This window comes from Lutjanus erythropterus, chromosome 12 (assembly GCF_056507025.1).
Source record: "Lutjanus erythropterus isolate fLutEry1 chromosome 12, fLutEry1.hap2, whole genome shotgun sequence".
Classification (NCBI taxonomy): domain Eukaryota; kingdom Metazoa; phylum Chordata; class Actinopteri; order Lutjaniformes; family Lutjanidae; genus Lutjanus; species Lutjanus erythropterus.
Window position 1 is genome coordinate 10,032,622 of NC_139328.1, and position 26,590 is coordinate 10,059,211.

The 26,590-nt window shown below is 41.3% G+C and overlaps 1 protein-coding gene across 2 annotated transcripts in view; it reads right to left on the reverse strand.

The window, feature by feature from the left end:
• Positions 1–26,590, reverse strand: part of gpc5c (glypican 5c) — a 145,462-nt gene that overhangs the window by 96,823 nt on the left and 22,049 nt on the right. For both annotated transcript variants that reach the window (XM_084733232.1, XM_084733231.1), the window contains exon 3: positions 11,959–12,662. In XM_084733232.1, coding sequence (XP_084589358.1) covers positions 11,959–12,662 — 704 coding nt within the window. The remainder of the gene's footprint in view (positions 1–11,958; positions 12,663–26,590) is intronic.

Here is a 26,590-nt window from a genome sequence, read left to right on the forward strand (position 1 = left end):
TATTTCAGTGTGAAAACATTCAGCATATATAACACCCCGTGAACCACTCGTAGGCTAATTGTGACAGCTTTCCACTTGGCCTCTCTCAGAAAGCCTTGAATGAGAGAGTAGAGATGATTTACAACACTGCTCCTCTCTCTCTCCACGCCAATTCTCCATCACCATCTTTTTAGGTCTCCCCGCATTCTTTCTAAATCACCTTGTGTCCATCTTTCTCTTTATTCTTCACTCTGCAGTGTCTGTCAATCAGCCCCCCCCCTCCCCGTCTTTTTCCCTCTCTCTTATCCGAATGATGTCAGTGCTAATTAAAGAGAGACTCGGTCCCTCGTATATCACAGGGAAAAGTCCTTGAGATTCCAATCAGTAAAGAGAACATTGAGTTTCTCTCTCCACACTGAGGCTTGTTTACCCTGATTAAATCACTCACAGATGATCTAAAAATGAGAGCCTCTCCTTTTTTTTTTTCGTTGTAAATATGGGTGTTACTTTGGAGTTTGTTGACAACATTTTGTCCATCTTTGTAAACAAATTTACGAGAATTACAGACACCAAATGTGGCAAGATGTCTCAGAGGACTGAAGGGGTGTTACACCACAGACATGGAGGACAGAGGGCAGGGAAAAGAGACAGAAGAAGGTCAAGTGGGTTCATCTCGCGTCTGTGTCGGCAATATGGTGGCATATACCCACACAAGCAAAGAAAATAAGCTTGTGGATAGAAACTTTGAGAGTCCATGTGTCCGTTTTGAAGCCTTCCAATGGACCGGCAACTGCCACGAAAATCATAACACAGATGCAGTGGGCATTTCGTGCTAACTTCAAGCAGCAGCTGCATGAGGTTATAATGCCAGCTAGCTCAAGTTTAAAGGTACTCAAGCACCAATTCAGTGAGCACCCAGGCATCAGGTGAGGTGGTTGGGAGGATAAAGACACATAAAGGCATGGTGAGGGATATTTAAAGAGTGACAGAGAGGAAGGGGGAGAAACATGCAGGGGTAGGACGGAGGGCTTACAAAAGGGTAAAAAGGCCATGTGGCCAGGAGTGCTGATTGCATGGATTAAGATACCACAGTGAGAACAAGTAGAGAAAACCCAAAGGTGGTATGTGTTGATAGTGTTGTTGGTGATTATTGTCATGATTCCTCAAATCAAAGATTCAGTTTGACTTTTGATGGTCACGATTTTACAATTTTAACTTTAAAATTTTTAAACTTTTAAATTTTTTCTTAAACTTTTTGCATCAGCGCAGAGCAGCGTTTTTCTCAGTTGGTTTTCATGTTTGAAAACTGGTCACCATACACTTCCATTGTTTGGGAGATTCCACAACACCGTTTTCCTGTGAAACACCAGCAGTGTTTTGTGGACTTAAAACTAAACCCAACCTTCAGACAGCATGAGGATGAGTAGATAATGACTGCATTTTCCTTTTTGGGTGAACCATCCCTTTAAATGTATTATTTGTTAAGCTTGTTCATTTTGAAAAGAAAAGCACATTTTGGAAATGGTTAAAATATGTTGCTGGGGGAACCTGTGAAAGTGACATATATTGGCCACTGGTGAGTAAGTTAGCTAATGTTAGCAAACCACTATCTAACTAGCTAAGCTAAGCTGTCTCAGCTCTGAAGTGTTGTCTTTTTCTTCAGATGCACTGGACACCACAAGTATGTGGGGCTGGGAAAAAAAAAGAAAAACTGGGAGACTCTGCCTTTGATATTGATTATTGAAAAAGAAAGCTTATTTCAATTGATTTTCAGTTTCATATTGAAGTTGTATCAGCCCTAATATCTCCAGTGGTTACCACATTAAATCTAGAGACCTGATCAGCAATCCCAGAGAAGTGTTTTTATGAGAAAATATAACATCCAAACAGTTTACAGTGAACAGAAGCAATATGAAATGTTGAGGAGTCCTGATTTACTAGATAATGGAAAAGGTGGAGGCACAACCTCTCTGTCATATTTGTCTCTGTCACAATTTAAATTTATCGCCCAAATCAAATTAAGACTTTGATTGGAGCAGTGACAGGCGGTGATGGCTGCAGCGAAGACCTATGGATACAAGCTTGATATTTATTAGGCTCTCACACGACGTCAATTTGAGCGCCTGTCAACCCTCTTTCTTTTTTTCTCTCTTCTGTCATTTCTTATTCTGTGCGAAGCGATCCATCTGAGAAACAGACCTCAGTCTCTGAGGGAAAGCCCCACATCATTTAGCCTCCCTTCTGTGAACATTTCATCAACTATAATCAACTACATATCTGAGAAATTACATGATTTCTTAAATTATATGATTCCACCGATCCAAGTCATGGGTCACTGAGAAAAATAATATGCTAAGGACCACTGCTTTATGTTCAGATCCAAATGTAATGGCCCAGCAATCAATCAAATGACGATTGCTCACTGTTACAGCAGCATTTTTCACAGAGAGGAGGAAATACAGGGACTTTTTGTGGTGTTGAGGGTTGCTGCGTACTATCGGCAGCGAGGAAAACGGTAAAACAGGGAAGAGGAGAGCGGGAAAAGATGTGTGAGAGTGGCTGAGGAGAGGAGAGGCTGCGCCCACCATCATTAGCTAATGGACTGCTGAGTAAGTCAGTCAGTCAGCTCAAGGGTTAGACAGACTGCCAAAAGCGCACACAACTTAGAAAGATGGTTTAAGCTTATAGATTGGCCATGTGCACATTTTACGTCAGCTGCCATTCTGCTAACAGTCTCAAATATTAGATACAGAAACCACATACAGCACAAAGGCCTGAGCCTGGGTAGCTAATCCCTTTATAGAGGTGACCTCCAATGGTGTTCTCAGCAGCTTGTCAGACTGTGTCTCACAAAGTAAAGAAAGAAAAAATTGTCTTTCTCTTTGTTTTACTGCACACTTCGTTATTATTTCTCTATTATTTTGTGATTTGAAAGTGACAGTGCTATTGCCATCGTATTACATTAGCTGAAATATGGTTATTTTGCACAACTCTTTTTCTCAACCTGTCATATTGAATAAAGTTCAAAATATAAAATATAAAATGTAAATTTAATTACACACATGATAAAAAACATTGCACATACAATAAAAGTGCGATTATTCTCACAATGGTACAATATCACATTGACCTGCAGAAATGGAATATGCATAAATGATCACAATGATAACTGGTAAAACATCATTAGTTTTCTATTATGTTGTTGTCAGTAAATCTTAAAATAACTCTGATAAAGACTAAAGTTCTGCTGTGTACAGCTCCAGTTACATTTAAACTACATCTGTAATGATCATCATTGGCTTTAATTCATTTGGCAGCGTAAGCCATTGGCTCTACCTCTTTACATAAAGTGACAACTGCCCAGTCTGTCAGTCATTCAACATTTCTTCTAATCGTCCCCAGTTAAATTATTTGAGGACGAGTTATTTAAACATAAACAGAAAGAATTGGTATCGTTAGCATATTGATACGGACATCAGTACTGATGCTGCCTGTAAATACTGATATGTATTGATACTCTTATTGATAGTACTTGCCATAATTTGGTGCAAAAAATAAAGACTATGATTAAAGATTAAAGAGTTATTTTATTATTTCTTTTTTGCAGAAATAAAAAGTTAAACTATTTCTTGAGTTTCTGCATTTTTTTTTTTTTTACATCAGATTTAGTAAAGTGAGCCCACACTTTTGAGCATTTTGCACTGTCACCTGTTTATGTAATGTTCCATAAATACCAAATAGCAGTTATCATTTGTCCAGGAGCTTATACATATTTCTGTTCTGATCAGTAAGAAACTGGTATTGGTTTATTACTGTTTTTTGACGTGTGTGTTTTGATTATGTATTTAGAATTAAGGTGTGTGGAATTGATAAAATCTAGTTATTTCTAATTTTTACATTGTAATATGAATATACAAAGTGAGAGGGCAAAGTTTCTGGAAAACATATTGAGAAACTGATTCTAAATAAAATACCAGGGAAGAATTTCTGTGTTTGTTTTATCCTGCAAATTAAATACTTACATGCATGCACTGATGCAAAAAAAAAGGTATTCAAATTCAATATTTCCATAAAAACAATACTGCTCATTGATTTGCTGCATTGTCCACAGTGCCCTAATACATACTGTACCACAGAATGGCAAAATATCTGTATATGATACACACAGTATATATATATGTCATTATGTTCCCCAATCCTATCCTGAAACCATGAAAATACAGGGTTTCAGGGTTGACCGGGAGAGGGAAAGTAAAATAAGAAACTGTGATAACAACAAAGTTTGTTTTCACACCACTGATATTCCTTTATTTTATTGTGGGATAGAGAAAAAGAAAAAGCGCTTGCAATGTAAGCCACTGCAGTCTGTTGAGGTGCCGCCGTGGTGAATGGAAACCTTCCAGTCATCCCACTGGCCCTTGTTTCCATTATCTAAAGGCCCAGGCTGCTATTATCATTCCTCCATAAGACTGTAATGAGAAGCTGGGGTAAAACCAACAAGCGGATAAGGTAGACCTGCATATAAACTGCTCTAATCTGGACCACTGGTACTATTTTCTCGTAACCAGGCTGTAAAGCTCTCAGTAGCTCCATCTACACGGACAATATTTCTTTGATCTGCTTGAAATCATTCTGATTCAGACTGTTTACACTGATGCTAAATTAAGTGATCGGATAAAACATGCGTTTACGTGCCCCGAAGTGTTAATCAGAATATATTTTTTACATGCACAAACTGGTTCCACCCCCTGTGAAGCACCTTATCTCCTGGAAATATAACAGAAGAAGTGGTGTCCAGTTTGCCAACGGCCAGAAAAAGAAGTGAATTGTGCCTGGTACTTTTCAAGATGAACCCACAAGCGTCTTTGAATCTTCCAAGTTTTCCAACAGGAAAGTTTTGTCCAGTACTGCCCAGTTCTATTTTGCTATCCAAGTACTGATATTTTTTCTATACCACATGCCTCAAAACAATACAATACTAACATTTTCTAGCATGGAAAGTACTGAAGCTATAAAAAAATGATCTCAATGTTCATTCAAGACCTCACTTCAGTTTTTATTGTCCATCCTGAAATTTGGCTCGCAGAAAAAAACAGAGTTCAGTGACCTTGTCTGCGCCAGCACCATGTGCATGTTGTTAATTTTAAGAAGGAAAGGAACTATTTTGGGTACGTAGGGCAGGATTTTTATTCCTCTGCACCGGTGACAGCCACGGCCAGGGACGTCATGTTTTAACTGATATCTTAAGAAAGCCTCGACAAGACTTCTTCAAGCTTGGTACACTCCTCCACTGGGACTCAAGGATGAACTGATTAGATTTTGGTGGTCCGAGGTCATGTCTGTCCCAACCTCGTGAATGCAATATCCAGGAAACCCTGGAGGGAAATTCTTCTAATTTGGTTTGAGCGTCCACTTGGACTCAAAGGTGAACTAACTGACTAGTTTTTGGTCTTCAAACTTCAGTCTTCAAGGTCACTGTGTCCTAGTCCATATGTCCAATTCTTGTGAACACAATATCTCAGGATCCTTTGAAAGGAATTTTATTTCATCTGGCCAAAATGTGCATTTGGCGTCAAGCATTAATTGATTAGATTTGGGCAGTCAAAAGGGCCATAAAAGTTGGGGCCATAACTCAAGAATTCATACACTAATTATAGAAATAATAAACATCTAATAGGATAAAATGATGAGGTGATAACATTATATATATCCAAAAGGTCAAAGGTCAGCATCACTGTAACATTATAACGTTACTCCATACTCTCAGTTCTCTGTACTCTACTGTAAAAATAGTCCCTAAATGAAGTAACATTTCAATATAATGATTAAAAAATCCACTTACACATAATACTACTTATATTATACAGACATGGAGGTAAACTGGAACTTGCTTGGTGATAGCATACAACCACACGGCGGGAAATTAGGTTTTAAAGTTAAAAAAAATCTAGAATTGCAACAACCCTGGCTATTATTCTGATTATTTGTAATATATTAGGGTCCATGTAAACACATGAGTGAGTGAATGAAGGTCTCTGTGTTCAGATTTATCCTTAAGACTCCTCATCTTTAAAAAAGTAGAAGATGTAAAGCTCCCCTCTGGGTCATATGAGCCGTATCATATTTTTATGGACATGTCAATAAACAGTAGTCAGTGGCCTCTCAAGTACAGTTGACTCTGGAGGGAGAAGATGAACTCAACAGGGCAGCATTCAGAGGGGGAAAACCTCTCTAAACATTTGACTTACCATTTCCACTGGGGCCCAATAAGGGCAGCCACTTTCACTGGCTATATTCCAATTTTCTCTTAATTGTGTCTACTCAACATAATCCAGCCCCAGGCTCCCCCAATATCCATAACCATAACCACTTCCCTCTGACCCACGTTCACGCTCCATCTCAATAAGAGCAGGAATGTGTTAAAACACAATCTATCCTTCTGCTGCCCCACAGAACTATCAATAGCTGCCTTTCAGTCTCACGTGCGCTGCTGGTATTGTCACAGGGTGGGCTGCACATCCAGGCTCCTTACAGGACTTCTAAAAACCTGATACCTGCGCTCGGTGTGGTGATGTGTGTGCGTATGTACAGTATATATATGTTATGACCCAGGTCCTAGCCTATGACGTATTGCAACATATAGTGCAGACTCTGTGTAGTCTGCAGCGCTCTGAATGAGAGAGTGAGAGAGAGAGCAACCGCAAAATGGTTTGGGATAACATCCCAGTGTAAAACCACAGTCACAATAATTCCTTTAATAACAACTCCATATAATATTCTGACTCTGCAAGAAAGCAGAGTTACTTCTTTGTGCTCGGCTTCACACATACAGCATAAAAATCAACAGCAGTTTAAGCGAGGTGTGTGCACTTTATTTGCTTTGCAGTAAGACAGTAAGGATAATAGGTGTTTAAAATTGGGTGTACGTCTGGTAGGGGGGTGTATGGAGGCGTAAGGGTGAAGGTGGCTGCGCTGACACAGTAGTTGTGCACGGGAGACTTAACAGTTTTCCTTGACAGGCCACTGTGGCTTTATAAAAACACACTGGGATTTAAAAAGGCCACGGATTCCAGGTAATACACGGCAATGGAGCTGTGTGTTATTCTGCATGTGGGTTAAGGCCTGTTCACACCAGACAGGTTTTTTTCACGCCATTAATTTGCACCGTAATATTTTTCGATTTTTTTTTACACAAATGATGGAATTTCACTGAGGGACACTGCAGCTTTTGTTTTTTTCATTTTTTCTGAAGCTTCAGTGCCGACATGTACGCATCTGACCAATCAAACTTCATGTCGTTTATCATGTCACATTGAAAACATGTAACATGGCAGATTGCTTGTTTCACAGAACTCTGTTTTATATGATAAAAGGGGAAACTAGAACTGGAACTTCTTGTTGTAGGGCACAGCCAACCAGACAACTACCAGTTTACATCCATGTCTGTGTAATATATGCAGTGAAGACCTTGAAAGAATTTAATAAAAGGTAGGGTATTTGTGCTGTGCATGATTCCAGTACATATTTTCCAGTGAGAAACATGCTGTCTTCACTTAAAGACTATTTTTTAGAGGACTGGTTTTGACCTTTTGGATATAAAATCTCATGACCTCATCACTTTATCCTATTAGATATTTGAGTCATAATTAGTGTTGAATTCTGCGTCCAAATTTTCGCAGTTTTGTTCTGTTTATTCCAGCCACCGTTGATGTGTAAAGGCCCGAAGTGTGTGTGTCTGTGAGCGTTACGTGAATGAGTAAACTTAAGTGATCGTGTTTGCACTCTAGTCCGGGTGAAAGCCTGGGTGAAGCAATGAGAGCACAGAAAATAGGGAGCCACCAGTGTCCGACTGGGGGCCGCCTCCTTTATCAGCAACAATTCTCTCAGCCCTTTTTTCCAGCTGGCTGGGTCTAGTTTGTATGGCCTAGCTGGAACCCTTTCAATTCTGTCCCACTTGTCCCCGTGCTGGACACTCTGCTCCAGGATTGCCTGTCACCCCATGAATACCAAGCAGGCAGACGCACACACATACATACATACACACATGAAATACAAGCTGGGTCTCTCTCTGCTTAGATGTTTTCAGTCATGAATTTGGATGTGTGTGTTTTAATGTGAATATTCAGTTTAGAGTCATTCAGGCTCTGTGATGTTCCTTCACAACTTTAAAAGGACCTTACCAGTAGTTTTACATGTTTTAGCCTATTAACTGCAAATTACGTGCATTTTATGTTACTGCCAACCATTCTCTGCTAGAATTGTGATACATGTTGAATTACTTTACTGTTTAATCTACTGTTCCACCTTCCAGGCAGATATTTGTTTCAGTTCATTCTGGTACACTATGGCTTGCAGGGAGTATTGAACTTTGCTGGACAAAGACGGTCTGTTACAGTGAATACATTTTCATAAATATTTCTTTGTGAAAGATACTTCATTGTTGCAGGATGCATTTTATGTGAGAAATTCAGGAATTCCCTGCATAAAAATGTTACATTTGGAAATTTGTCTCCATAATGGAGCTCTGACAATGGAGACTCAAGATTTGGTTTGCAGTCACAAGCTATGTTAACAGCACAGGACATTTGTCAGCACATTTACAAAGTAATGAAATGAGAAACCATTCTAGGAGACAAAAATCAAACAGAGATGAGTTTTGAATTTGGACACACACGTTAGCTGACAACACACAAAATTTTACAGAGGTAGTATGATCTGAATATTTTTTTTCTGAAAATATAGAATTTTGGAAAAATATTTCAGAACTCTTGAACAAATTAAAAACCTTACCTACCTAACGTTACAACGAACAGTCTGAAAATCTGAAAAGCATTTTCTTCCTGCTTTGAGATAACAGCTACACTCACTTAAAAATGCGGAATCAAACCTTGCATGTATGACTTCAGCCTGACACTGGAGCATTAGGTAGGAGGGACCCCTAGTTGCAACGGAGTATTCTGACCAGTGGCTTAGATACAATATGTTTTGGAAGATATCTGGCGGTGATGTACAGTGTTAGGCAGACGAGTGTGAATGACCAGGGGAGAAATACAGAGTAGAAAACTAAGTTGAATAATAATGATTTATGTAGGGGCAAGAAACAAACAAGTTTGCTGATGCTATCATATTGACCAGTATTTCACTAAAATCAAAATTGAATCTTTTTTTTATCAGTTCCTTCCCCACTTATTGTTACTTACTGATAAAAAAAAAAGTGAGGTGGGGTGTTTGTGAACTTTTTTTGGCTTCAGAAGAGGAGGCCTGTCAGAAAAAGTTTGAGAACCACTGCATTACAGTAAGTAATCCCAGTAATGCTCTATTATGTTGACATTTTGTGGGGGGGGCTGCTTGTTTATTTGCCAGGAGTTGAATGGAGGGATGATATCAACTTTGTCTCCGTGCTTTGTGGAGACACTGGCTCAGACCAGCTTGGAGCAGGAGTTTAGGCAGGGGAGGCAGCTCACCTCTGCCAACAGAACAGAAACATACCTTGAGGTAACAGTAAATGGTTAATAGTCTAAATCAATTTGGCCAGCACACTTTTCTTCACTAAGTCACCACAGTAATTGCCAGTCTGTGAGAATAGTTGACAATAGTTCATTGGAAGACTGCAACTGTACATTAAGTCAAACAAACCAGCCAAGTCCAAGTTTAATCCACTAACAGCTTGCACATTATGGCTTCTATAGTGTCGTCTTACAGTTCCTGTCCAGTTCTGGGAACAGTTCCAGTGGAGACTTGTCCACAAGTGGTCCCATTAAAGATATTAGGGAACAACTGCACCCTACATAACCCCGTCAACATTTGAAGCATTCTTCTTCGCTCGTCTGGTCCCAGATTCAACACATTCTTATCACAGCACGCTATAGTCCAGCTGAGTAAGGTGTTGACAGATTAGGAATGATAAAAAGTCCTATCTATAACCTGTCAAAGCCAACTAATGAGATGAGAGAGGTAGGGATGAGGATAAGAGAGACACAAACTGGGAGAGAAAACAGAAATAACAAAGACGACTCCCTCAACACGGGGAAATCAAGTCCAGCCACCTACTCAGTAAAAGGGGTCGGTGAGGTTAGTGGAAGCATGATGTCTAGAACTCTCCAGCTCGTGCCCAGGGGACGCACGTAAAAGTGCTCATATAGATTAATCCAAAAACACTCAATACACACACACACACAAACTGCGTCGACAACCTGAAATTTAGAGGAGAGAGGGGGATGTAATGGGGGCTGACATGCCAGCGAGAATTTAGTCTCGTTCCTCTTGATGATGAACATAAATCTCTGATAATCACCTTCTGCTCCTTGGTGTGTGACTCATGTTACCTTACACCCACGTGCAAGCCTCCACCTTTTGATTTAGGTATAGAGAAATTAAGGTGTTGTTTAAAATGTGAAGAGAAAATAACAGTGGGAGTGGGCAGTACGCCTAAAATTTATATCACGGTATAATTTGAAGCTTATCTCACAGGCCTATGTATTAATTTTTCTCAAAATTTCAATATATTCTTAACTGTATTACTGGGACATACATAACAGCGATATTTTAAGCACATTTAATGTGCAAAACTGGAATAATAAATAGAACAGTAGAATACAACCCTTTGTAACGGCTGCTGTCCAACATTCATTGCAGATTATTGTTGACTTTTTAAACCTGAACTATGTCGATATAATAGCAGTTGCACCAACTCTTTCTCTCCATTGTGTACACTATAGTGAACTGTGACAAACACACTAAAACAAAAGTTGTCTGCATGTAGTCTGTCAGGCCACTGTTATTGTTACTTTAACACTTTGGAGTAATTTATTAGAAGAGGAAGTTCAATATTATCTGCAGTCTCTCATCCAGAGCTGCTATTTTTACACAAGCACAGCGCACTAGATTGACTGTGCAGTGCTTTCAGTCATTTCTGTACAAAGCAGGTTGGGCTCTCATGTTTTCCAGATGATTAGCTGGTGCAGGCTGATGACGGTGAATTTGGGGGAAAAAAAACTGGCGGTGTCAAGAAAAGGTCTAAGTCAAAAAGTGTAGTAAAAGTTCATACTGGAGAGCAATTTCATACCAGTGTTCTTTCTATACCTTGTACCCCTAGATTGTAGTGTACTGTATTTACTCAAAGCTGATCTTAAAAGGTATCGCAAGTAAAGTAAATTACTGGCAAGCAAACAGAACTACTACTACTCAGAATATCACTATGTTTAAGTTGAGGAAACTATTACAGAGATTTGATCTCTACTTTTATAGCCACAGTACATTGTTTTAAATTGAAAAATTTAAAACAATTGCCAACTGCATACGGATTTTTTGTTGTATCTAGTATCGTCTGATCACATCGCTTGCTGTGAACGTAAGAATACGAGTCCAAGATAAATTGTTAAAACAACAGCACAAATTTGTAGATTCTGTAGATTTAAATGCAGCGTTCAGTTTGAACAACTGTCTGGCTGTCATTCATGAAACTGTCTTCATGTTGTTAACGTCCAACATAAGACCACACTTCACACAAGGCATATGGTAGCACTCACGGTGCGCGAGTGCACCAAACCCCTATTTTACCACCACTACAACTTTTCTCATTTTCATCGTAGTCAATGAGGAATTTATAAAATTACCTTACAGTCAGAACCTAAACAACAATGGTGATTTTAGCTGCCTTGGAAATTTTGGAAAATTAGTCCCTCTCTAGCCTCAGCCCAGCCTGCATTTCTTTGATGGAAGCCAAACTTTTTTTTTTTAGTATAAACATTATTTTTCTCTGAATAGTTTCAACACTGTGCCAACATTAATGCAGTGTGCATGGTTCTTTGTTGCACTGGTGGAAAAAAATAGCTCATAACCCACAAGCAGACTGCAAAAGCTTTCCAATCAATACACTGAACCATGCCAAAGTATATGTATAAAACAAAGATGTTAAACAAAAAGGTTTGGAGGCTTTTTGCATGTGCCATTAAAGCTGCTGATGTAGTGTGTACTCACCGTGGCTGTGATGAGTGGACCGTGGAGCTGTGTGTAAAGCAAGGCCTCGTTAACGTGCCCCCTGACCCCCAGCAGGGCTAGCTCCAGGCTGTGGTGCCCCGCCATGGCGTGGGTTAGCTGCTCCAACAAGCTGGTATACCTCCTCCAAGGCTGGTCCAACTCAGACACGCTAGCCAAGCAGCCTCGCATTACATTGAGACAGTAACCCACGCAGGGTTTGATCAGCGTCAGGCCCCTGCAGTGAGAGCAGTACACCATCTTCACCAGGCCCTTCATGCACTCTTTGCTCAGACTGACGTGCTCGGTGGCGTTCATCACCTCCAGACCCTCCTCCAGGGCCAGGCCAAGCTGTCGCCCGGCCCCGAGCGCCCCAGCCAGCTCCTGGGCCATGACAGCGGGATAAGGCCCAAAGGGGTTGACGTCCTGCCTGATCATACGGAGACAGTCACCCATTTCGTTGCCCATCATCATGCTGCCTTCAATGCCTGGATTTATGAGCCGTTTGTAGGCGAGTGGGAAGAGGTTGTTGTAAAACTGGTGAACTGACGCCTCCACGGAGACGTTGGCGCCACGGAGGTAGAGGGACAGAGAGGAGAAGAGTTGGTTGACATGGGGCAGGGCCTGACGGGATAGGGGTGAGTAGGTTCCTTCCAACAGAGAACTCAGGTGTCCCTGAGAGAAGGATAGAAGGTACTGGAACATGTCTGCAAGGAAAGCAAAAAAGAAACACAGAGGTAAGAGACAGAAGAAAAGACAAGGGCAGGTGACATTTTATATGCAGGAAACATGCAGACCTGATGGATTTGAGTGACAGGCTATCTACTGAACATCTACTTTGCTCCAAACCAATTGTTGCCATTCTTCAATGTCTACATCGGCTTTAGCCTCACACCACGGAAGAACTGAGTGGATAAAAAGCTGGATTTTATTTAGTTGGAGTGTTTTCTCAAAGAGGGCTGGCCGGTGACAGTTCAAGCTCAATGATGGATCTAAACCAGCTTGTTGAATTTGGCGTTAGCATGTTGCTAATGTGGCTATTCCCACAGGCTGGGGCGATGTTGGACAAATGTTGTAGTACTGAGAGACAGTCAAGACAAAAACTGTGAATGTTAAGCCTCATTTGAATGTATCCAAATAATGACAGTAGTAGGTCAGATGCTGGTAACTGTTAACTCTTTTTTCTTATTGTTTTTTGTTAAAGTTTATACTGCAGGGTGAGCTGTGTTAGCCTTACCTCTGTTTGTACATAGAAGCCTATGTGGCCCTTGTCAACTGTGTGTTTGTGTTGCTCTATATAAATTTACTTTACAGACAATATACAGACATGCCCTGATGGTAACGTTAAACATCATAGTTCAACTGTGATCAGCGCCGATTTAGACAACCAGGTAGAGTGCACTCAGTGTACTGTGGCTGATTCAATTCATCTTGAGATAATGTGCAGTGGAACTTCAGTCAAACAAGATTTTCTGTGGCTGACTACAGCCTGAGGAATATTTAAATCTTTCAGGACATGATCTACAAGCTCTGCAGGATATGGGGAAGGCATTCAAAATGTAAACTCATATCCAAACTCTGGCTCCTAATCAGCTGAGCTTGGCTTGTGTGTATCGCTAAGCTGGGCTGAGAAACGGGTGTCGAGTTCCCATATAATGTGGCTGGATATCATTGTGTATGAAGTCATCACCCCAATAACTATGTCTTAAGTAGACAGTCTGTCTCTCTGGCTCACTCTGTCTGTCGATAGAGAGGGAGAGAACTGAATCCATCCTGATATGAGCAGCAACCGCAATCAGTTTGCATTTTCTGCAGCAAATACTGTATATTCCAGATTCTACAGTGGTGTTTGACCTGCCACCAGCCTCTCTCTCGCTCTCTTTCTCTCTCTCTCTCTCTCTCTCTCACACACACACATAGAGTTGCGTCATCCAGTCCTTATGTCATTTCCTGGTTGAGAAAGTAAAGCTGTAAAGCAATCAATGATGTCAGTGCAGAGGCTGATTAGTGCCAATGAAGTGCCACTTCTTGCTTAGCAAGGTTCTGTTTCAGAGGAGACAGACAGAGTGACAAAGATACTCTACTTGTAGAAAGCTACAGCAAGCTTCAGCAACCTGCTGCTCCAGAGCTGCATGCGGCTCTTTTGCCTCTCTCCAAGGGCTCCCTGTGGTTTTGACGAAAAATTATACTGAAGAGAAAAACAGTTCTTTTTTTTAACATTTTAATTTATCGATGTTGTATGCCTTAAGTGATTCTTACATTCTCTATACATTCCCTATACACAGAATTAAAAACATATATAATAGTTTGTCAACTAAAATGTGTGTCAGAGTCTGCCTGAGGTTCAGCACTTTTCACTAAATTTTGCCGATGGCTAGTCTTAAATCTCCCTAAGCTAACAATGCCAAACCCAAACTATTCAAGTCTCAGAGGAAAATAAAGAATTTAACAGTTGTGGCTCCAAACACAGGTCTTTTTTTTTCAAAATGGCTCTTTTGATAGACGTTTAGAAGATTGAAGTTTGAGGAACTGGTTGCATGGCAATTAGGGGCACCTGGCGAGCGTCACAAAAATCAGTTCTGTCATTAATGTTAGTGCTGTATTTCGGGGGACAGCTCGGCAGCTTAATGTGGACGCGAGATGGAAAAGCCACCACGGAAGAAAACACAGCAAGGTTTAAGAGAATAAAAGGTTTCAGGAAAAATGGAGAAGCTCTTACTTTGTCAGACCTCGGCAGAATTTTTCATCATGAAACGGCATTATGAGAACAACCACAAATCCTACGACAAGCCCCTTCTTTATAGTAACTACCATAAATGTCTAAAATAAAATATACATTTGATCAAAAACAGAAAAGTGTCCAGTCTTTCTCATTACCATACATGAGGTCACTTCAGCCGCACAGCCTAACTCATCTGTTCATATTTTTCTTTACTTCTCAACTTAATCTTGTAACCAGCAACTCTCCACACATTCTCTTCTACATGCAACCGTGTGGGGCTGTTTGTACATGGACGTGTGTGTGTGTGTGTGTGTCTGTGTGTTTGTGTATGCGTGTCCTGGACACAACACTCTCCTCTGGGGTGTGATGTCAGCTTAAAAGCATGCCAGGACATGAAGGAGCAGTAGCAACTGTACAGAAATTGAGACAGCAGAAGGAGGGTGCCAACACACTCCCACCACCACCACCACCACCACCCCCCCACACACACATGAAATAAAAAAAACAAAAAAACAAAAAACAAAAAGACAAGTTTATGAGAATCTACATATGGCACTGACTGTTGGAATTGATGTTCTGTGTGCTTAAGACTTTAAAAATCTGTTTGCTTGACGTTAACACACACATATTAATTCATAAGAGTATCATTTTCATAGTCAGTCTATCAGTGATCGTTACCAAATGAGTATGTGTGTGTTTGTGTGTGTGCCTGTGTGTGTCCAGCCCCTCCCAGCTCACAGACAGAAGGATAACAACAGTCATGTCCTCCTCAACAGCTGCACTAATATGACCGCTGTCTGTGACACATGGGGACTCCCCACTGGCCAGTAAAAGGCACAACTCATTTGTAGCACACCAGAAAACACCGTCATCATGATCGGAGCTGCTCCCGCACACAGAACATATAACGCTACAGCCTGCTGGGCTTCGAAGAGCGTGACTGCGTGCGACAGAAATAAAGCAGACAGACATGACAAGTAAATGGTGTGTTAGGGATTATTACTGTAAAGCCAAGGGTGACGAGTTGGAGTCTGATGGTAGGCTGAAAGACCTCCGGAGATGTCCGGCTGGAGACAGACCACGAGGAGCAACAAAATGAGAAATGCAAAGAGAAAGGGAATGCGCAAGAATAGCATTAGATTGGCAGAGGGGTTACATTTTCGGTTCCACTTCAGTGTCTCCTATAAGCCTGTGGGGCTGCAGAGTCGGTACCAGTGTGAGGTCTGTCTGCTCGCCTGCCAGTCAGGCCACAAGGCTCAATAGCCACAAGAAATTTACACCACAAGATGTACCCACAGGCTTAGGTTACACAGCATTACATAATGTTATTATAAAATTATCATGCTCAGAAATACCATGGTTTAATCTTACTGTCTGTGAGGCATGATGGGGGCAAAACAAAACTACACTCTTAGAAACAAGGGTTCCAACAGGGTTCTTCTTCTTCTTGATGGGCTGAGATTCTACCCATTTGCCTCTAAACAACCTTTTTCTTGAAGAAAGTGTCTTTTGTATGATGAAGCATTCTATTAGGAACCCTTTTCATCTAAAGAACCCTGTTTGAAAAAGAGGGTTGGGCTGTTAAAGTCCTTGAAGAACTGTTTTGTTAAAGGTTTGGTCAAGTGTTGTTTTTTTGGTACCATAACATTAAAGGGTCCTGAGTAGAACCCCTGGGTGGATTCCAGATAAAACCCTTAGAATTAAAAAGGGTTCTTGGTAGAACTGCCCTGGAGGTTCTAGAGAAAACCCTTGGAGTATAAAAGGGTTCTCTCAGAACCCCCCTCAGCAGGTTTAAGATAAAACCCTTGAGCTATAAAAGGGTTTTTGGTAGAACCCTCTTGAGTGGGTTGTAGATGAAACAACTGATCTATAAAAGTGTTCTCTCGAGAACGCCATGGGTGGGTTCTAGAGAAAGCTTTAGGGATATAAAATAATTAGCAGAGGAACCCCTTTGGTGGGTTCTAGATAAAAAAACCTTGGGATATAGAACAGTTCCTGGCAGAACCCCCCAGGTGCTTCTAGATTAAACTCTTGGAGTAAAAGAAGTTTTTTGGTAGAACCCCTCAGTGGGTTCAAAGTGAAACATTTGGAATATAAAAGGGTTCTTGGTAGAATCCCCACCAGAATCCCCTGATTGTGTTCTAGATAAAATCCCTGAAACATGAAAAGGATCTCAGTAGAACACTAGGTGGAACCATTGTATCATAGCAGGGCTTTCTGTAGAACTTCTAATAGGAGGTTCTGGTGGAACCTTTCACAGATGGTTCTAAGAATAAACCTTTATGTTGGGTTCCAGGTAGAACTCTGAAAGTGTTTCAAGTGAAGCCTATAAAATGGTTCGACCGGTAACCAAAAAGGGCTCTTCTATGGGGACAATCCAGAGAACCCCTTATGGTTCTAGTTAGCACCCTTATTTCTAAGAGTGTAGACTAGTCTACATATCAAGACTTTTCAAGGAGGAAAGAGGTGAAATTAAAAAAAATAAAATAAAAAAAAAGTCTTATATTTCTCAAGAGCACCATGACTAGATGCACATCTTTCAAAGGGTTTATGAGTATATCGTTAAATCTTTTAAGACATTCTGTACTTGTTAAAAAAGCTTATTTTTTATTTGCCAAGAGAGTGACACACAGAGTGAACACGAAAGAGGAAAAAAAAGGGAAGAGAATGGGAGACCGCCAGGAAAAATGGAATAAAAAGAAGCGACTGAACTTTTGAACAAGGAAAAAACAACTACTGTACAAGTGGACTCCACCTTGTGAACACGCTCTGACATCTGGATTCATTTGGCCCCTGGGTCCAGAGCACTTCCCTGTTTCTTCATGGCTGTTACTTTAAACATGTCCTTCAATGAATGTACAGAGGAGAGAGGGAAGAATCCACCTTTCTTCCTCTCCATACTCCCTATGACTAACAAAAAAAAAAACTGGATCCCATGATTCATTCATTTTCAGCATCACTTATTTTCTGTTCTCCGTCAAGTCCTCTCCCACGCTCAAAGGGATCCTGTTTTTCATTCTGCGATAAATCAAGTGCAATCATTGTGGGTTTTCTCTGCACTTTCCAGTACTGGGAAACAGAGTGATAACAAAAAAACAAGAAACCAGCAGCTTTTTAAGTCCTAACTACCATTGCATGATAGTCAGTTGAGTTTGATTGTTGTGTCTGACCACGGTGTCTGAATCTGGGTTCGACCACACTGCATTCAGACACACAGTCGTGGGTGGCTATCATTACCATGTCACAGTCTCTCTTCAGTGAGCTTCTTGGGAAATGAAGTCTGGCTGGATCGAGGCTATTTTGCATGAGGCAATTATCTTTAATTTCCTCGGAAGTCCAAAATTCAAAACACATAATTGTCAAGCTAACTATACAGGAATAAATGAACAGGGCTGCTTTTGTCTGTGGCCCCGTGGGGGCTAATCTGACATGCTCTCTGCTTGGAATAAACAAGGTATTAAATGGATAAAAAAGCAGCAGTGGCAAAGCAGAAGAGGCCTCTGTCCTGCAGTGGCCTAAACTCAGTATTTATGTCTTTGGGATGGGATATTATACCATATCTTTCCACAACCAGTGCCATGCCAAGGCCACTCTGTGAGATCACTGCAGGGTTTAATCATAAGAAGCTATTTCCACTTTACATTCTGCATGGCAACCCAGTGTTTTACTGGCACAATTAAAGCTTAAGTGTCACCATGGTGAAGCTGCCACAATAATCGAGTCAAAACATGCACAGTGGCAGCTCTATGATTTAAAGCACAACCAGTGTTCCTAATTTCTAAGCCACTTTCACACTGAGAAAAACGTGCGTATGCTCAGGCTGACTGAACAGTATTGTCATAGTTTGAGGTGGTATTTATGGCCAAGACTGGGTTGCCAAAAATCAGCTCAGGACATGTGGCAGCAGACAGCCATCACAGACCTACATGGTAACGGCAAAAATACAATGGGAACACAGACGTGCCGTATCACATAGGCGGGGGAGAGTGAGGTTTTTTTTTTACCTGAACTTCATCTTTGTAACTGTGTTTGCGTGCCAACTGTGTTTTAAGAGGATTTAAAGTAAAATACTTCATAACAAAGCAGTTGGTTATGCAAGGTTTTGCAGCATAGGCTATATTAACAGGTACAGAATTAACTTACTAGGTCATGGGTGTCAAACATATGGCCTGTGGGCCAGAACTGGTCCACCAAAGGGTCCACTACAGCCCACTGGATGACTTTTACAGTGTGAAAGTTGCAGAGATATCTTTAATTTAATTCCATTTTTGTAAATAAAATGCGCTGCTACTCCTGATTTGTCCACCTGGGGTCATGCTGATAGTAAAAGTAGCAGGCCCTATGCTGGATACACTGAAGATCTCATGTGCATATGTACACGACATGTGACACATGCAGGAGCCACAGGTGGAAAATGCCTTTGTCAAAAGGAGAAAAGTGGACAAAGGGTGTCAGCTTTCCAAGAAAAATGGTCAAGTTTCTATTTCTTCACATGACGGTGCACTGACTGAATGTCGGAAAAATTGAGTCATATTGTTGGTATTGTGCTTTATCATCTTAAGGATATCTCAGGCCGTTCATCATCGACACAAAATATACACACTAAATCAGATGATGGGTACACTGGAAAAACCCAGCACTGAAAAATGCACTGCAAGGAAAATTCATACGTATGCAATGTTCTGATTAAAAAAGAATGTCATGTGTGGCCCTGGAACATTTCCCATTAAACTAGTTGTTTAGCCCTGGGTTAGAGGGTTTAACTGTATCTGTGTCATAAGTGACACTGCATCTCTTATTAAGTGCAAGTATGAGTGCATGTGTGTATTTTTAAGGAAGTGCATGTAGGCCTGTAGAGCTGGGTGTGCATATGTGTGTATGCTCGCGCGTGCTTGAAGATGCGGTAATATTGTGATAATGAGGCAGGAGACACTGTTCTCATACCACGAAGCTGTGGGCCCTTCCTATCTTGGCAATCAGTCCCAACTGGACCTGACCAACCGTCTTCTCCAGCAAAGCATTTTAATCCCACCACAGGCTTGGGTTTCAGACAGGTCACCACACAGATATATGACATAGTGACACATGTGTAGATTACATATCCTTGTTTTAATTAGTAGAAATACTGTACATAAGGCCATCTCCCACTCAGTGCTGGTCATCTTAGGTTACAGGGGAGAGCTGCAATGTCATACAATCTCCCAGCCTCTAACCTTTCTGCAAACTGTTTAATGGTAATAAACTATTAATAAGTCAATGAATCAATCTGTTGATTCATCATACTTGCGTGGCAAAATCACACGTCTAAAGTTTAAAGTGGGAGCGTGACTCATCTGTCAGACAACACGCACAGACATGCTGTTCGCACAAATTTGACCTGCATGAACCGGGGAGCTGCACCCTTGCCAAAATCATTGTGACTCCACAAGCTTCTAAGAAAACCCACACACGAACCCACGAACCCTGGCCTCAAATCTTAATTTGCTTGTCTTGCCCTATCAGGGGGCTAACAGGTGGGATAATGAGCTTGAGAGGGAGGACAGGAGGAGGTGGTGGAGGAGGAGGTGGCGGTGGGGAGCAGGGGGGGTCGAGCTCCCCATCTCTCCATCAGCATTCCAGTAATTAAAAAGGCAGCCAAGCTATATCAAAACTCTGAAATATAAACAATTCCACAGATGCCAGGGGCATTCGGGGTGCATTGGGCTATAATGTGATGGGGGAAGGGGGGAGTGGAGGTGGAGATTGGACAGGGGGATCACTGCTCTCTGCTCTGGCCAAAGTAGGGAAACATGATCGAAGGCAGGGGAATGAGCAGACGAGAGAAGGACGGGGACAGAGGAGACAGAGCATGGGGGCAGAGGGTGAGGGGCTGAGGGAAGAGCAGGAGAGGGAGGGAGGAAGGGTTGTTCAAATGGCTAATACCATAAAGGGGAGATATGGAGGGCCAGCCTGAGGGCAGACTGTTGACAGGCTGATGGACAGCACCTCTGGTCCGAAGCATTAAGGGGGCCACAGACCTATAGAGACCCCCCATTTCTCTTTTGTTTATTGGCATATAAATCACAGTGTCTCTTTTGATATAGTGTAGCACTAAGGAGCAGTGCAGAGTGTCATACACAAGAAGTATTTGCACTCACTGATAACTACTTGTGCGTGTTACACAACACACAATTTCTGACTCCTGAATACAGCACGAGCAGCATTATCAGGAATAACATTTTAAGCAGCAGCAATTTAAGGGGTTGGGCCACGAACCCCTTAAATCTGGTAGCCAAATTTAGCCAAGTACATTGTTGGTGGCCCAAATGTAATCTTGCTTTTAAAAAAAAGGATGAAAATGCAATTTAACACAACTTAACAAGTCTTTTTTAACTGTGAAACTTTTCCAAAGAATTGTGTTGTGCTGTTTCCTGAAGGGTTCAACATAAATTTTTATTTTTACGTGCCTAGTTGAGCAAGTGGGTCAGAAAGCGACTTGCCCTACATAAGATTTTTACTTGGCCCTGGACAAATTGCTTTATTGATTGTCATGTTTAATTTAGTATGGCAATATGGGCAAGTGTAATATCCAAATCGCAGAACCATCAAATTACAATTTTTTAAAAAAAGTGACAAATGTGTGAGAAATCAGCATTATGATGAAGTACCATAGTGCTCTGATGCTCTGTCCTAAGGGTCTTCTTCACCAGAAAACAATCATAACTTTTTGTTTTGTGCAGCCCTAATTGAGATGTTTATGGAAATATAACAATGTGTTGGCAAAGGCTCACAATATGAGGAGGAAACATGGTGTCCATTGTGGGCCACATGGGATATTTGGTGGTGGCCAGAGTAACTTTTTTGGCCATTGGGTCATGGAAAAATGTCCAGTCTGTTTACCACACATACAGTACATATGTGTTTTTTTTACACACCACAGATGTGTACCAGTTCCGCTTATGCTATTTTCTGGAGTCCGCGTGGAGGACTCGTTCTATACATGTAGTTTGGCGTCAACAAGATCAGCTTCAACGCCGCCTGGACAAGTCTGCGTGGTCACATAAAACTGATGATGAACTTTACATCACGTCTATAACACCAGCTTCAGTGGGACTGCTATGTGTTTTATCCAAGAGATTCAGTTGTGAAACACTGTTTTCGTCTCTATATTGGAGAAAAGTACAACATGCAAATCCAAAACAGGACTCAAGTGCAGGAAAGAATGAATTATAAGAAAAAGTAGTTCCCTTGCCACAGAAAATCAGCTGCCAGTAACTTTTTATTCTGTAGACTGGGACATTAAGAAGCAAATCTAATAGAATGAAGTCTTTTTCTCCAAAATCTGGCTATATTAATGACAGCCTGTGGTTTTGTGATATAAAAAAAAAGCCTTGTCATGCTAATAACCCATTACACACTGTAAGTGGAAACTGATGAAGACTAGAGACGGCCGGAGAAAGAGACTGGAATCCAGATTTTCATGAAAAAGGGAAAGGAAACATTTAGGCTTAACATCAGATTAACATGAAACAGACCACTGAACCTGCTCCGAGGTGTGAAAGGAATCCAAGATGAAAGGAGGTCTAATGAAGTATTTTCCACTTTTCTTAGCAGGTGTTGCCCCTGTTTTCATTTTTCTGCTTTATTATGAATCAAGTATAGAGGGTCACTTATGTATTGTTTTAATTATGGGCCAAAACTACTCTTTGATTAGGCCTAAGCCCCTTTTGCTTCTGCCATTAAAAACAACTAAAAGACGCTTCAGTCCACTTTGCGGGCTGAAATAAATTTCAGGAAACTACTAAATAATCAAGATAAATGTATAAAAATATTTGTGAAGGACAAATTCCATCATATTATTGAAACCAAATGAAGCATTAAGAGTTTGCCGGCGATAGACTACGTTGTGGTTGATTTAAGAGCAGACCCATGTAAACCCACTGTTCATTTTGGCAGAAAAATATAGCAGATACCATAATCCATCATGGATCATACAAACAGGACATGGCTGGGCAGGGTCAGAACAACATTTTTTTATTTATTTTTTGGTCTGTCCATTTCTCTCATTTATTGTACCTCCTCCTCTGGAATACATTGGATGAATGACTGGAGGATCAGTGAATAAAGCCCACCGTGGGGACTCCTTAATGGTGCACTAGGAGCCATAGAGGCGAGGAGGAAGGGGGAGAGGAAGCAGAGGAGTGTCCAACACAGGGCGTAATGAGGGAACACAGTTGACTTGAATGGTGGGAGTGATGGAGTGAGTTGGTGGTGAGAGATGGGAGAAGGACAGCCAACTTCAGCCTCCTTTGGGCTCAAGTAACAGTGTGAGTCACAGAGACATGTACATCTTGATGCTCATCTATGCATTAAAAGCGCATATTAATAACACACCCTGATCTCCCACAGGCCTCTGATGGAAGTAGCTCTCTGGCAAATAAAGATGCTAATTAGAACTATAAAGGGTTCTGAAAGGGTTTTATCTAGAACAACTGCATAAAGGATATTACATGGGCTCAGGAACACTTTCAAAAACTGTTGTCAGTAAACACAGTTTGTTGCTGCATCTACAAATGCAAGTTAAGACTCAACCATGCAAAGCCAACGTCATTCATCAACAAGCTCCAGAAACGCTGCTGACTTCTCTGAGGCCTGAGCTCATCTGAGATGGACACAAAGTGGAAAAGTGTGCTGTGGCCTGACGAGTCCACACTTCATATTGTTTTCAGAAATAATGGACGCCATGTCCTCCAAGCTAAAGAGGAAAAGGACCATCCAGATTGTTACCAGCGCTAACTTCAAAAGCCAGCATCTGTGACGGTATGGGGGTGTGTTAGTGCTCATGGGATGGCTGACTGTCACATCTGTAAAGGCCCCATTAATGCTGAAAGGTACATACAGGTTTTGTCTCATCCCATTGATGTCTTTTTCAGAAACATCCCTGCTTATATCAGAAAGACAATGCCATGATGCATTCTGCATATGTTACAATTGAGTGGCTTTGAAGTAAGAGTCTGGGTATTAGACTGGTCTGCCTGCATTCAAGATCTGTCTCCCACTAAAAATGTGTGATGCATTATGGTGTGGTGCACAATTATTAGCACAATATACAACAACAGAGACCCCAGAGTGTCGAGCACCTGAAGCTGTATATCAAGCAAGAATGAGGATGAATTTCTCTGCAAAACTTGAACATTTAGTGTCCACTTTTTGCAGCTTTTCTTTAAATTGGGTGTTCATAATAAAACACTATTAAATAACTTTTACATTTTCTCCAAAAGTGCTTCAAGTTAAAGCCATGCCTTATTACTTTATTATATAAAGATCATGTATCAGTGGGGAGCACGATCTTGAGAGATCTCATAGGAAATGTGATTTCACATGATCTTGTGGAAGCAGATGTAAACAAACTGGAGACAGATGTGGCGCAACAGTTTGCTGTAGTAAAGCTTTGCAGTGAGAAAAACGAAGGTGAAGTTAAACAAGTCTAAATGAAAAAATGTTGGAACCGGGGGTGAGAGTTAAACTGTGAGGAGTAGTACGCCACTGGTTGCTGGCTAAAATCAGCCTGAGGGGCTAGAAAGTTTACCATTGTTCAGGGACACTATCTGCTGCTCAGCTAGTCTGTCTCCTTAAAGTTTGTCTGTCTTCTCTTTATCCTGTTCTTGCAAATATATCGCTAATTCAGACATCACATGAGCATCTGAGTGTGTGTGGCTGTGACGTCGTCTATCTATGTCACTGCATGCATGATGTAACCATCGTGTGGAGTGTATGATCAGACAGTCTCTGGTCTGGGTCTTTGGACAGTCAATCGGTGCATCTCTATTAAATATCTTGTCTTTGCACTGTATTCAATTGAATGTACGTTTTTGCAAATCATTGTATTCTGCTTTTAAATTACATTTTACAGGGTCCCAACTTTTTTGGAATTGGGGTTGTACATAGACCCCTTAACAAACTTCTCTCCCTCATGTCTCGCAGCATGACCTTGTTCTGGTCAAATTCCACCATCAATTCTCTGAATAGATTCATTTCATTAAATGGAGCCAGTCTGTCGATTTTGTTGTCTCTCAGACATTTTCTAAAGAACATTTTCAGCTGCTATGCATGCACATCTGTGCACACGCAGATCTATATCTCAAACTTATACACACTCACACAAAGACACACATTTTATGGCTTGTGGGATCAGTCCGGGTGCAGCAGAGTCAGACAGGACACAGGAAAAGGCCAGGCTGGACCAATCAGCAGCAGTCAAGTACAAATCCCATCAGCCAGACAGACAGATTGTGTTCCAGAAAAGCCGAACTCTCTTGGACAGAGAACAAGCCCCGGGAGATGCGACTTTGTCTGATTACCAAGAAACTTTCTGGACATCAAGCTTATTGTGCTCATATGATAGAAATGAGACTGATGAAGCTTAGTCTACACTAAGAGATTGTTCAGGCTAACTGAAAGAGCAGAAATAGTATTTGCAAAGTAATATCGGAAAATCATTCCATGAGAGAAGAGATTATGTTGGCGAGAAATAAAGGAGTATTTATCTCAGTCTTATTTCATGCTAGTATGTCAAATTATAGCTGTGGAGACTGGCGGCAGACTAATCTACACAGACCTCATATTTGTTTAGGCATCGAATGTAATATTGGGGAGCATGGATGGTCGGTGAGGAAGACCGGGGCAGTTGTGGAGCAGAATAACAATGCTGAAGAAAAATGAAAGGAAATTTTTGGGTCAAAGAAAATGGGGAGGAATTTTGTGTTTATGGTTTCATTCTGCGGAGCGCACTCCTGGCAAGCTGGGTTATCTTTGAGACATGAGGGTTCCCTGCAGTGCACATGCCAGTGAGCAAGCAGTTGGCATGGTGCCCACCTAGACCCAGCATGCTCTTGTTCAGCAACCAGTGCCGACAAAGAATGGACCACAGATGGAGAGACACCCAGGAGGAAAGAGCGGCAGTGAATCTACAGGGTAAAAACCTGTTGATTCAAAGATCTTGAAAGGCACACCACAATACACACATACCTGAAAGAACCACATTCAAACACACCTGTGCACACTTTCACTGAAACCTTGCTTTAACTATCCGCCCCCCTCCGTCTCATTTTTCTGTCCTCACTTTCTAGGCCCGACTCCTTCCTCACACATTCATGCTGAGGTGAGAGGGGAAGATGAAAAGCAGAGGTAATTAGGGAAGCTTTGAGTGTGACTTTATGACTGCGAGAGGCTTTGAGCTTTCCCCCCGCTCTCCTCCCTCCTTCCCTTTGTTCTTTCCCACTTCTCCCAAGCGAGACCTGCAAACTCTGAGGGAAACTCATCCTGCCCTTATGTGTCATGTCTACTCAGGAGACTAAAAAGGCGTAGCTAAAACACAAACATGCTTACGACACACACTCAAATATGCAATGTATTCGCTCCACTATTCGGTCCATAAACACGTTTCCCCTCCACCCTGTATGATTAAATGAGACATGTAGGGATGGATTCCGGATATCCTCCCTAATTTGAGCATGAGCTCATGGTGCAGTGCAATGTCATTGTGTGTCCAAGCATCAGCCTCTAGAGCAATAACCCTGTCGGTCAAAACATCTGCAGAGAAAAATACACGCAGACATGAAATGAGAGGAGGAAAAAAAAATGATGATGTGAGAGAGGACAGGCTGGAAAGATCACAGGCAAAACGAGTGCGAGAACTTCCAGACAAATGCGGAGAGATTGCAATATAGATAGAAGGACTTGTGTCTGATGAAAGAATGAAGATAAGGACACAACAGCCAAGTGATTCATCATTCCCATCACTTGCACACACTCATATAGACATGCAGACACACATGCCCTCATTTATAACACATAAATCATCACTATTTAATAAGAAAAACTGTTGAGTTTACAAATGTTGTGTTGTGCAAACCACCCACAATGATCCAGACA